This window comes from Phoenix dactylifera, chromosome 17, assembly GCF_009389715.1.
Source record: "Phoenix dactylifera cultivar Barhee BC4 chromosome 17, palm_55x_up_171113_PBpolish2nd_filt_p, whole genome shotgun sequence".
Lineage (NCBI taxonomy): Eukaryota > Viridiplantae > Streptophyta > Magnoliopsida > Arecales > Arecaceae > Phoenix > Phoenix dactylifera.
In genome coordinates, this window is record NC_052408.1 from 14,988,251 (window position 1) to 15,001,789 (window position 13,539).

At 38.2% G+C, this 13,539-nt stretch overlaps 1 protein-coding gene across 1 annotated transcript; it reads right to left on the reverse strand.

Moving 5' to 3' along the window:
* Nucleotides 1-237: 237 nt before the first annotated feature.
* Nucleotides 238-1,617, reverse strand: LOC103719421. Its single transcript, XM_008808659.3, has 3 exons — nt 1,506-1,617; nt 913-1,242; nt 238-685 (listed from the first exon to the last, which is right to left on the reverse strand). The coding sequence occupies exons 1-3, from the start codon at nt 1,567-1,569 to the stop codon at nt 504-506; spliced, it is 576 nt and encodes a 191-aa protein (XP_008806881.2). The 5' UTR covers nt 1,570-1,617; the 3' UTR covers nt 238-503.
* Between the last annotated feature and the right edge of the window lie 11,922 nt (nt 1,618-13,539).

A 13,539-nucleotide genomic window follows, 5' to 3' on the forward strand; every position in this document is an offset into this window, starting at 1 on the left:
GATCTACCTAGCAAATTATTGATGTGGGACTAAACACATGCTCGCATGGGTCCTCACAATCCGAGTCGCATTGACTTTTGATTTAGTAGCCTTAATTTTTGACTTGACTTAGCCAATTCATGAGTTATTCGCCGCGTTTTCCAACCAAATCTATGACCAGAAGCCGTGTAAACTTCCTCATTGAAATACAGCAAAAGGAGGATGTATACATCATCTTGCACCATAACAACACCAGCATTGCCGCATACCAACCCATTTTCATTAAACTTTGCTCAAGGTAGGAAAAATCCGACATGTAAATAGTACTCATAACTTTGTTCATCTGATGGCATTTTAGGGATGTGGACCAGGGACTGGCATGACATCCCCTCTGATTGTCTCTACCAATCATGTTTCAATCAGAAACTAGGTAAAAAGAATTCTAACAAACATCTTATTGTCTGACAAGTACAATTCACGCCATGTATATCATAAGTATTCTTCCTTTAATTTTTCCCAGAATGTCACATAGGAGGCTCTGCCGGGGCGAACGACTCCCGGAACTGAGTAGGAGCAGAAGCATAAACCTTTCCCGGCGGCACAGACCCCGGTGATGCCGCAAGCGCTGCACCAGAGCTTCTAATCTCAGCCATGGCTCGACGAGCATTCGTCTCCTGCACCTCGCATAACTTGGGAAGAAACACACCTGCAAATGGTGTTAATGGAGCTTCATGTTATTGGTCCAATCATACATGTTTTTTTTTTTTTTTTTTACTCGAAAGCTAATGATACTGCAGACTGGATGACGATATGCTGCTAATTATATAGATTGGTATAACAAATCTAACTTTTTTTTAAAAAAAAATAAAATAAAATTTGTTCACAAGGGGCTTAATTAGAAGGCCAACATGAGGCATCAACGAGGAATATTACCTTCACCAGCAGCAAGATTGAAGTAGAGATCGACCACGTTGGGGCAGCCACGGTAGCACGCAGGGGAGCACAGCTTCTGCCTGAAGTTGGAATCCAGCAGCGAATCCGAGGAGATACCGAGCGTGCCTCGGTCCAGCCCGCACGCCTCCACGCACGCGTCCGTCTCCACCCGATTCTTGACCCCATCCGCCTGAATGTCGGACGTCCCGCACGTGTACACCTCCTGCCCTCCCCTTCGCACGCGCTTCTCGAGCACACACCGCATCCCGGCGGACGACACCGCATATGCACACGTGCTCTTCTGCAAACTCTCACACGTGATCCCTCCACCTGCAAAAATAGTTTCATGTTAATTTTATACACAATTGGATGCACCAAAGATGGAATTGGTTTAGATCATCATAATACACTATAGAATTAGAGGAGGAAGTGTTGGTCCGTTGGATGAGATAATATATATGCCACTCTTGTATGACACCATTTTCCTTTTTTTTTTTTGTTGATATAATCACGAGAATGGTGAAATACATAAGAAGCACATGTGTTTGTGCATGTGTATGCATGCTGATATATGTACATATAAAGTAGCATACCGAGTGCGCCGGACACGAAAAAGAGGAGCACCAGAGCAAGGGAGATGAACGCCTTGGAAGCCATTGGTGGGAGAAGAGTTTGAGGTCTCTTGGAGCGAATGGGGATGGTTTTGTGAGGGATTCTTGGAGGGTTTTATAATGGATATGGGCGGGTTAGGTGACTAAAGAGAAGGACGACTTGGAAGTCATTGGACGTAGCCTTAATTTGGTCCATGTCCATGGGGAACGTTAACGTGGTCAATCATGGAGGATCCCACAAGACCGGTCCACGGTGGACTTGGAAGGGTGGCAGGTCTTCCATTTGCCCATCATCCACGGAGCACGTTTTGGGGGGGTTGATTGCACAGTGCTTTGTGAGGAAGGAAAAAGAAAGGCATTTGATTTGAAAGGCGAGTGGGGTTCAAGCAATATAGTTGGGTGTTAGCTGGAGTTGCACAAACTAGCTGGCTAGTTGTCACATATGAAGCTAAGTTTGTAGGTTTCTGCTATCATAAGCAGCCCTAATGCAGTAATGCACATCATTATGTTACATGCTAGGGCATGCGATGGTCATCCACAAATCTCATAAGGCCTCATACAAATCTCATCTAAATTCATATTTGCAATAAATCCGAGTCTTCTATTCGACAAAGACAATGAACAGAACAGTTAAAATATGGTTATAATTAACAAAAAACTTGGCGAAGTCATCTTTGCAATAATTGTTTTACTTCGTCGTTTGGGTTGTATTTTAGTAGTCCATGCTGCATTATACTAATTACCATGAGAAAGCACATACTAAACTTATGATGTGTATGTGTCGGTAAATTAATGTCGCTAACATGTATAAAAAACCAGATTTGGATATGTTAATTGAAGCTACTAAAACCAAGGAGCATGTCGCAAACCCGGTCTTCCATGGTAGCTCGAGGAATTCAACCTGGTTTATGGCTGTTTTACTTGAGTCTCTGCAAGTTGTTATGTTAGACTCATCATGTTAATCTAAAGAATCAGTCCACCAAACAATTTGATCATAAGGAAAATTCCAAATAGGCAGGCAATTAGTATGTGATGGAAGTTTAAAATGATTCGAGATCCTCGTCCGGGCTCGGATAGATCAAATAGATAGTTGAAGGGGTTTTCTATTTGCAAGTAGTCCAAGTGAAGCCTTTTAATCCACAAAATTTGTGTGGATCCCTAACTGTGGCTCAGCTGCTCTTGCTGGCTTTTAATCCACAAAATTGGATTGGAGATTAAACTGATAAACCAAGAACCATTTTATATTCAGCCTTTTCTGCGGTAAATAAATAAATAAATAAATAAAACCCTAAGTTTAGGCCACACAGTGGAGGAGCCCTCTCACCTAAATATCCCTAACAGCCCAAATCCAAGTGAAGGCAGGTTTTAATCCCAAATTATGTAATACGACCAGTACAATTTTTGCAATCTTAGTAAGCTTGTGAGAGAGTCAGTCGTTGCAATGGGAACATGTGTGACGGTCAGTCGCTGCAATGGGACCATGCATCAAAATACTTAGAAAAGAGGACCCATGGATGACCTTGGGATCCTAACCTTGACAAGCAATTTAAAAATAGACTAGTTTTTCTTTTTTTTGTTAAAGCGGGTATTTCATGCATTAGAAGTAGGGATACACCAAATAGAGTCAGCATACATTAGAAGTAGTTTTTCTTAGAAAAAAAACATAAAGTAGTTTACTTTCTATTAGGTCAACAGATATTTAAAGGTATTTACAAGAATTAAACAAGCTTAACAGCTGCATACTCAGGGATCATTTGTTCTGATTTGTACTTGTGCCAGAGACACTTAGAGTGCAGAACCGTATACTAGACGGGGGTTAAAATGTTTCTTTTAAAAGAGCATTTTTTGAAAGTGATCACAAGCCTGAGCTTCGGAACCTGGTGATGGGAGTTGTAAATCATAGCCTCGAACTTATTTCTCAGGAGAAAAAGAAGATAGTTCTGATAGGATAATTAAGAATGAGAAAGATACTGCTTCAGGGTGGTGGACAGGGGCCACAAATTTGAAGGGAAAAATGTTGAAAGTCCTTCAGATTTCTGCAATTCATGAATTCCTGAATCATACATAGAAGGTTCAAGTTAAAAGTGTGCTGCCAAATCCAGCGAAGATTTAGGTTGGAACTGCAAGGTCGGTCCGAGCTCCTTGCTGGTCTCCTATCTGAAGAAGATGAGCTAGTCGGTGGTAATTGTTTTCAGACAAGGACACCAACGTTTATTCTTCGATCTGAAACAAGAAAGAAAAATTTACTTGTTAGAGTTTGTTCGACGAAGGAGACAGCAGAGACTTGAAAAAGAGATAGCAACATGAGTGTGGAGAATGCCAAGAGAGCATCAAAATCGTACCTGGAGGTCCCTCGCATGCTGCTTGTAAAGGCAAGGGCTGGTATCTGTTATCGAGTAAGATGGTCATGCATCTTAATTGCTTGGGATAAGCTGCAACGGTCGGCCATTGGGAAGAATTTAAATGGCATCATGGCGATTTTTAATAAGGGTCATGAGGCGAACTTTTACTGATCGGCATATCCACATCGACGGAGGTTAGTTCCAAAATATATCAGGAAGAAATACTTCTTGAGCCATATCGAGCATCACATGCTTGTCGCTGGTAATCACTTTATATTGTATTGCTTGAATATTTTACATTATTTTTCTAGGAGAAAGCAACCTACAATATTGGGAGGATAAATACTGTTGATTTTTTTTGCTCAGTAGTAATGATTATGATGATGGTGATGGTAAGTTACTAAATTTCTCAATTCTTGACCAAAATGGAGTGAATGGATAATTCTCTTGTTTTTTTTTTGACTTACATATTCGGCAAGCCAAATTCCAATATCATAATTTAGTATTTTGTTTTAACAATCCAATTGAGTGATCATTTGCATTGAAGGAAAAATAACTACAACCCAAAATTTATTGTCCTTGGAGATTGGACTTGATTCCTTTACCTTGACGGAATTAACTTGTTTGCAACCGAAACCACCATGGTATTTGGAGAATTTACTTTTCAATGTCAAGCGATTTATGAAACAGCTTGGTGAGCTAAAACTTTATCACGTAGAAGGTTGAATACCGAGAAAGCTAATTGGTTAGCTAATGCAAAGAGAGAAGAGATGCCAAATTGAATGGCCAAGATTTGACAGCTTCCTTTTGAGCTCAAGAGCCTTGTTAGGGTGCATTATGCTGTAAAATCTTTGAGCAATTAACATAAAATGCCTCTATGCTCTTGCCAAAAAGATAAAAAGCATAACGACGATTTGTCTGATTTAGGTTAACCTTCAAATACTTTACCTTGTATCCAAACTAGTGTTTAATGATTGACCCATACTTATCCATCCGATTCGGTACGCCGAGCCACAGTAGTCATAGCAGGCTTTGGGCTTTCCCTATTCAAACATACAAGATAACAAAAACATGATGTCTTCGCTTAGGTTTAATGTGTCTTCCTACACGAAGAGGTGGCAATTCATAATCAGCCCCATCAAACGATTTATTTTAAACAAGTTCGGGTTCAACATAAATAAAATTGGGTCATAAATAAGTCAACCCATTTAGATTGTTTATTAAATATTTAGACCTTCGATCCATTTAACCCATTTTGATCGGTTTGATAATTGGGTCAAAGCACGACCCAATTTATTTAACCCAATTAAGATCTATTTAACTTATTTAAAACATACTTAATATATTTCCATCCTATTCAACTGATCTGTTTAAATTGTTTAACTCGTTTAAATTTATACACTATGTTAAAAGTCCACTTAATCTGTTTAAGAAATGAATTATGCAGATACGATCGGATTATTTGTTTAATAAACAAATCGAATTTAAATTTGAATTTTTGCACTGTAAAATTTAAATTAATAAATTTTTGATTCGACCCGACTCATCTGATTTCTACCTTAATAACAAAAAACTCCCACGTTCCTAAAGTTTCCGACCCAAAATCACAACTATACTGTATAAAAAGCCACTAAGTTGAGACAACATTCCTACGAGCAAACGGTCCTCTTTAACTGCTCCGTTGGATTGCTTCGGAGGTTTCCCCCTCAAGGCATGCGTGCGGAATTCCACATCTTTCTTTTCAAAGGTTTGGATTCGTGTCTGACAAATTAAAATCGGTCGTTTCCTGTGGTCGGGGTTTAGCCAAAGTCAGGACAATGTACGAGTCAAGAAACTTAGCTGTCCCAAATGCATCTATCTTCTCCATTCCATTCATCAATCGATGCTGCAGAGGAATTGGTCAATGAGGCTCTATGATGATTGCATCACTCATCAACCACCATACCGGAGTCTGTTTCTGATGTTTTTCTTGACCAAGTGAGATTGGATCCTCTCCTCTTTCTTTCTTTTTCTTTTTATCCAGAGAAACTGTGGAAATTCATCATGTATTGACAACATATAAATGTAAACAAAAGAATAGCTAAGATCACATAATTCATGCATCATCCAGTGGCGTGCTTAGACCAAGATGTGCCCAACTTATTCAATCAGCAACAGGCTATTGGTTCATGGATGGTGAGGGTTGATTAGACTAGACCTTCCAGTTCAAACAATAACAAGAAAGAATCCTGACTCAATGTTGATATTTTGTACAATGATAAATTTAACGAGATGGGGAAGATTGTCAAATAACGAGTCCACAGAGAGAGGCATAGCTATGTGAAAGGATCAATATCATGGCTTTAGAAACCATCAAACTGGGATGGTATCATCAACATCATATTGTTCTGGTATGAAGCTGACAATGATATGGATGTGGAAACACTGAAAGAACTATACCGGCCAGTACGTACTGGCCATGCTAGTTTGTATCGATCCACGCCGGTATGTAATGGCGGGTACCTATGATTTTTAAAATTTATTAGTTTTAGTGCATATCATTAGTATCGGTATTGTATCGAGGTCATATAATTCCAATGAAAAGATGACACGGTAATAGTATCCGTATTTAAAACTTTAATCAATATTTCTTATTTTGCTGATGATGGTTTCAGGTCCAAAATATGTTGTATTCATGTGGAAGAGTATTATAGGTAATATAAGAAACTTTGTGATGAAGTATGCTTACTACTAAATATTTTTGAAAGCAATTGGGTGAAGCAGCAGCTGAGCCACAAAGTTGATGAACACTTGTTAAATCATGATTAAATGATAATAAAATGATTATGTGCATTCATGTCAATAGGCCAACTTTTGATCCTTGCTTCATATCTTTTTGGGCAGATCATTAGACGAGACCTATGAAAATTTGCATATAGTTTATCCAGATTTAGACCAATGATACCTCTAACCATATGAAACATTCGTGAATAAAGAATACTTACAAATAGATGAGATTATAAGCCCAAAGTACATCTTTTGTAATTTACCATGCGCAAAAATCACAATTGTTTTTTTTTTTTTTAATAATAAAGACTCTGCTTTTGTCCATTTAATTATATTAGTTATAAAGATAGAAACATATATTTCAGAAATAAGAGAGAATAAAATCAATAACCATCACACTTCCATTTTCAAGAAAGCATCAAGATTATATATTGTAAACTTTTGAATCCTTCTGACATACATATGACATATAACATATAAAATTAACAAATAAAATATTAAAAACAAAACTTTTCTTTATAATTATCTTAATAATCAAGATTAGAGTGCATACCTTATAGATGATGCCTCCAATATCTAAGTGGAGAGGAAAAATTCTCACACGAGTTCGTAGGAAGGAAAAAGAAGCAACAGGCGGAAAATTCCAAAGGAATCGCATGATCTAACAACACTATCGAGAGAGAGAGAGAGAGAGATCAATGCGATCCCTTTGGAGTTCTCCATCAGCTGCTCACACCGACAAATCCGGCCCATAACCAGAGTTCTTCAAAAAAAATTTTCCACGCTATATAACTCTCTTCTCAGCTCTGTTCCTCTTCCCCAGCTTCTCCCTCTGTCTGTCGACCGAGTGCGGTGGACTCTTCTCAGCCTTATTTCTCTTCCCCTGTTTCTCTCTGTGTCTGTCCACCGAGTAAAGGATGGAGGAGTGTTTGAGGTTTTATTTATATGAACAGAAAAAACATACATAATATTATATTAAAAAGGGGAAAAAGAAAGGTTACAGCGTGGGGGAGGGAGGAGGTTGGAACGGTGAAAGTAGACATAGCGGGAGTCGCTGTTGTCGCCGCTGTGCTTCACGCTTTGGACGTGAGGCCGTCGGGAAGCGGGGGCCACTTATGAGATGCTCTTCCCGCACCACATGACCTAAATGCCCTCAACAAAGATCCTCTCCGGTGCCGGAAGGTCCGTCCGAACCGGTACAAAAGTGGAGCCTTAGTTGAGCACGACAGGGAAGGATGAGTTCTTCTCTTACTTAGATTCTGCCGGAGACTAGAAAACCCTAGTCTTCGCTCTATATAAGCTCCCCTCATCTTTTTTCCATCAAAGAACTAGCTCCAATCATAGAGTAGTCACAAGATTTCTTATATCCTTTTTTTCTTGATCGCCGATCGCTATTGCTCGTTGTCGGAAAGCCAGATAAGAACCCGACAATCTATGGATAACTCTTTTTTCTCTCCTTCGTGACCTTTGGAAACTTAGTGTTAGCCGGTAATTACCGGATTTTTAGCCGAAAAGGGGCAAAGCCCTTGTTTTTCCTATTTTTGTGAAAACCGCCTTGTTTTCCTCTTGTTTCCGGCCGATTCTACCACTGGTTCTTATCGCTGAGGCCTTCTATTCCTCTGCAACGACCTGTAGCCTTGGTCGGAGTTTCAGCCGCCAGGATACCTCGATTCCATGATTATAGGGGTTGAAACCCTTGTTTCTGATGATTTAGGTGCCATCGGCCGCTGGTCACCGCCAGCCGCCTGTTGGCCAACCGTGGGTCTTTGACCTCAGGCACCACTTGCAGCTACCTTCTTTCCTTCCTTCCTTAGAGAGAGAAGAGTGCTTTCTCTCTCTTTCCTCTTTCTTCCCAATCTTTTTCTCTTATTTCTCTTTCTACAAAGTTTTTCTCTATCTAGACTTTCTCTCTCTAGAGTTGATTGGACCCCATAAGTATGACTCTTAGTGATTTCTATATCGACCTAGGTAAAGGGTCCTGATCAAAGGTCGTTGGACGGCATGTTAGCCCCCGCCCTGATCCTTTGCCAAACACTGTTGGATTTGATAAATTTCGATATCTGCTGAATCATTTGTACCCTAGTCCGAACACGATTTGATGAAATCACTTTGATTGGACCGACCCGGATGTCGGACACTCCAGCTTGGTCAATCCTATAAGGGTGTTAGAATTTAGGATATTTATTTTAAATTAATTATGATGAAATTCCAATAAAAAGTATTATTAGGCACTGAGAAGGATTTTTAGGATTAATTGGATCTATTAATTGGATTGCATTTGTAAGGTAAGTAATGATTTGCATTTTCTATAATTTTTATTTTTATATCGAATAAATTGTTAATCGATTTTTATGTGATTTATGAATTTTATGAGGTGGTGTTTCAAATGAAAAATAGATATGTAATTCGTGGTAATATTTTTTGGACTATTGTTGTATTGTTTACTGACATTTTGATTGGACTATAATATATATGTTATTTAATAAGAACTCTGATACGTATTAGATTTGAACTCTCAGCCCGACTATGTTCTAAACTGTGCTAATTGGGGTTTATGCATTGGCATTCTGACTATTATTGAGCTTATTGATTTTGCTTTTGGCCTCTTCGTCGGATATAAGTATAGTTCTTTGGCTCACTCTGTAGGATATAAGTGCAATATTCTGGCTTACTCCTCAGAATATAAGTGCGGTTTTATTTCTGACCAAGCCATAGGGTATAGGTGTATCCATAATCTAAGGCTGTTGAGTTGAATATGATTTATCTCAAATCGGATTTATGATTGCGTATTCAAATATTTGAAAGATATAGATTTTTAATGGATTTGTGTTTTGAAATGGAATTAATTATATCCTTATTTTGATTCATCATAATTTGTATTTATATTTTATGTTATTATATGAATTATCTAGTTAAGGTATTCATTAGTTATTTGGTTGTTTAGCTCATTATATAATTTTTTATTATTTTTAGAGATTCGAAGAATTAGCTTAACTTGAGGATTTATCATGGGTGAGCGGTTAGAGACAAAATTTTGATATCTTTATTTAGACTAGATTTTGTTTGAGATTGATGCAAGATTTTGAAATATTATTAATTTTATAAGACTTTTTAGTTCTGTTATTTAATTAGAATTTGAACATTATTATTTAAATTATTTCTGCTATCTGATTATGATATCATGATGAGTGTCTTGCATGCTGATGAAAAAGAAAATCTATAAATATGCAGCGTTTGCTGGAACTTTTAGCTTGCGATCTCGAATCGAGGCAATGACATATGCCATTGTATAATTCGTAGCACGTTTATGGACCATGGGCGTTTTATCTTCCGATAGTGGCCATCAAGATGTCACAATAATCTATGGTGGGGCTTGCACAACGCAGAAGAGCCGTGCTCAAATGCCTCTTCCCGTCCTACTTGTCTTTTGTCCTTTTAGTTTGCCTTTTTTTTTTTTCCATGAAATTAGTATCTTTGTTACCTTTCACATGCCATGCATAAGTTTGACTCAAAGATGCAAAGGTTGGAGCTACAATCTGAAGATCTGGTTCGCAATCACAGCCATCCTAGTATTGCAGGATGGCCATAATATAACAAGCTTTACGTATTGCAAGGATAGTTGTCCCATATACAACACAAGCTCCGATAGATTATTACCGTCTTGCGATACATCTATGGTCAAACCCGATGAATCCGTGCTGACCCAAACAAGGGTGCACATCTATAGATATCTAGTGCCTTCAAGATCAATGAGCCTTTTACACCATCATTTTCTACATTCTATACTTTCACAAAAAAATAATTTATTATATCAATTAGACATGAGTGTATGCCATGGCCAACATCTATGGTCATTGGGTTTTCCAACTCCACTGGAGAGCTCCGGGACAAAATCTTAATAAAAACACAAAGGGCTTGCTTCGTATATGTGTATATAAATTAGTGATATAATGACAATAATTTCACCAAGAACATAAGATAATCGATGAAGACTATTTCAGAGCGAAACATATCTCTCCATGAGAAAATATCTTATAGTTCTAGAAAAGTTCTGGAGAATCGACGCTTGACGCCAAAGCTATGAGAGTTTTATTACGAATAATATTGAATTGACCCTGATTGCTGCTTGGCCGTAATCAATTCTTCCAAGTGCCATGGAGTTGGCTTCATTGATAAGACTCGTACACAAGTGGATGCAGTCCACAAGACAAGTTATACGTCGCAGCCTTGAAATAGTCTTGAGTGTGCTGGTTGACGTTACCATGGGTACTTTTGTAATATGAGAACAAAATGGGCATTGAATCCATTGTTGAAAGGTGGTCCAAACTCTCGAAGGTTTGAAGTCATATAATGGAGGTGGTCACTTTCTCGCAGTTGGATTCTTTCCAGCTACGGTGCCTTGGAGTTGGAGGGCAAGAATTTCGTAAGGCACAAACTGTCGTTTTAAATGCTACATCAACTGGGAAATAACACTGCTCTGGTTCCATGGAATTAATTGCTCGTTGTGTCATCTAACTTAATCTTTCTGCCTCCGAAGTTTGATATGCAATGTTAAAACTTGCATTGTTTGTTTATCAAAGGAACAAAATTAAAATGCTGGTATCGTTAGTAAGCATCGGTAGTTAATATTGCTGTTTTGTTTTATTCACCTATTTATATTATCTTTAATAAATAAATTTGAGCATGATTTACTTGATTCCAGTTCATGCTATAAGCTATGTTGCGATCTAGAATTAAGTTTATTCATAAGTTGCTAGTTAGGTTTGTATCATGTGCTAAAATGTGTAAGAAAACAAAAAACAAAAATGTTGCAAGATGGAATCTCTCATAGGAAGAGAGAAAGAAAAGGAAAAGAAAACAAGTATTTTTGTTGTCAAATGAGTTGGAAAAATGGTATGGGTCATATCAGCAAATGCAATGTGAGATAAGGAGAAGGGTCTAATTCTAGCACTGCCAAAGGCCGGCAAGAGTAGCAATCAAGCCCCAACCTTGATAGGAAGAAAGAGAGCACTTCATCCATCCAAGAAAAAGACATCCAATTTACCAATATTACTTTCTTCCCTGGACAAAAAGGTTAAATCTTCTTGATTAATCCTTTTGAACGAAGACGAGAAAGGAAGGAATAAAACGTGAGGGGTATAAAGATTATAACTATCACCACCAGCAAAGCTCAATTACAAAGTTCCCAAAAGAAGCCATCTGTCACCTTGCCAATATTTGCAAAACCAAAAGTTACGTGTCAGACCACAAGGCAATGATGTTGCTGGGGAGAAAACCAGGCAAGAGCCCTGAAGTCCAGCGGCTCTGAGGATATGGGAGGTTTAAAAAGGCTGATCAATATGAAAGGGCTTATAAAAGGGACTGAAGCCGCTTTGTCAAGTTGGCACGTAAGAAAACTAGCACTGGATTTCCTGAAGTAGCTTACGGTTGTCGTAGATCAGGATAACTCAAGAGATGGGAATAAAGTAGGAGGACTTCTCTTCTCTCTCTCTATCTCTCTCTCTCTCTCTCCTTTGGTTCTTCTTTAGTTGTTACACAAGACCATGGGGGGAGCCTAATTGTCGGGGCAAGTGTAAAAATTGTATACCAATAGGTTGCTAGATGTCAATGTCAACACCCACGTTTGCCCGCTAGGAGAAGACTAGTACCCTACCTTGGTGGAGGCAGAGGAGGAATGAACTTTGTGAATAAAGATCATGGCTCCAGCCTCGTCGCAGCCGGGAGACAACGCATATTCGACGTGACTATCATCAAAGCTGAGAGCTGCATAGGAGGACATCAACTATGCTAGACTTATGTTAGGTGCGGACAACATCTACCTTGAAGGAAATTTTGCTACGGTGATCGAATGGATACAAAGCCAACACAAGTATAACGATGGACAATTGCTGCTTCGAGACATACACAGGCTTTCGAGAGGGTGTGCTCCTTCCAGCCTATTCATGTTTATCGAAAGGCAAATAGCGCTGCTGATCGGGCTGTCTTCTTTGCTGCACAACACTCGGAAGGGATCCTTTGGAAGAATCACAAGTACGTTCCGTTTTCTCTTGTTTTATCAGTGTGAGTCGCCGTTGTATAAAAAAATGGCTACAAAAATGTTGTATTTGATATATTTCAGAACCAACGGAATATCATAAAACAAAAAATTAGAGCAAAAATATATATAAAAAAGCAACACACGTATTGAACTGGAAATTCATTTACATGCACATATATACACAGGCACAAGAACATCCATATAAGCTTTTTTTTCCGTAGCTCAATAATAAGAAAAATTAATGAGTCGCTCTCCCTCTTAACATTTTTTTTTGGATTTTTTATATGGATACCCTTCTAAATATCGAATTTTGTATTAATACCCTTCCAAAATTAATATTTGCATGTATACCCTTGTAAAACTATGTTATTGTACAAATGCCCGTAATATAACGGTTGTTCTAACGGTGTTAAAAAAAATCATATTTATATTAATTAAAAATAAAATAAAATTTTAAAATAATGTTACGGTTCTTGTCTTCTTCTCCTGCTATTGGGATCACGATCTATTTGCATGTCATTTTAATTTGAAACCGTTGACATTTTAACGTCGTTAGATAGCATGGGTACATATGCAAAAACAAAAATAAAAAAAAAAGGGTCAAATGACAAAACAAATGTTTTACAAAGATATAAATGCAAATATCAATTTTTGAAGAATATTCATGCAAAATTTTTTTTTTTTTTTTTTTTTACCCCTTGGAGATAAGGGCAGAAAGACTGGCCTCATGGAACCAGTTTTAGTCCAAACACCTCAAAAACAACTCCTCTGAGTTCGGATATGGAGCCTCCACCAAGCCGAGCAGGGGTGCAACTACTCCAATATTCACATGAAGTTTGGAGATCCAAATCTCACAATGTGAGATCCTGAT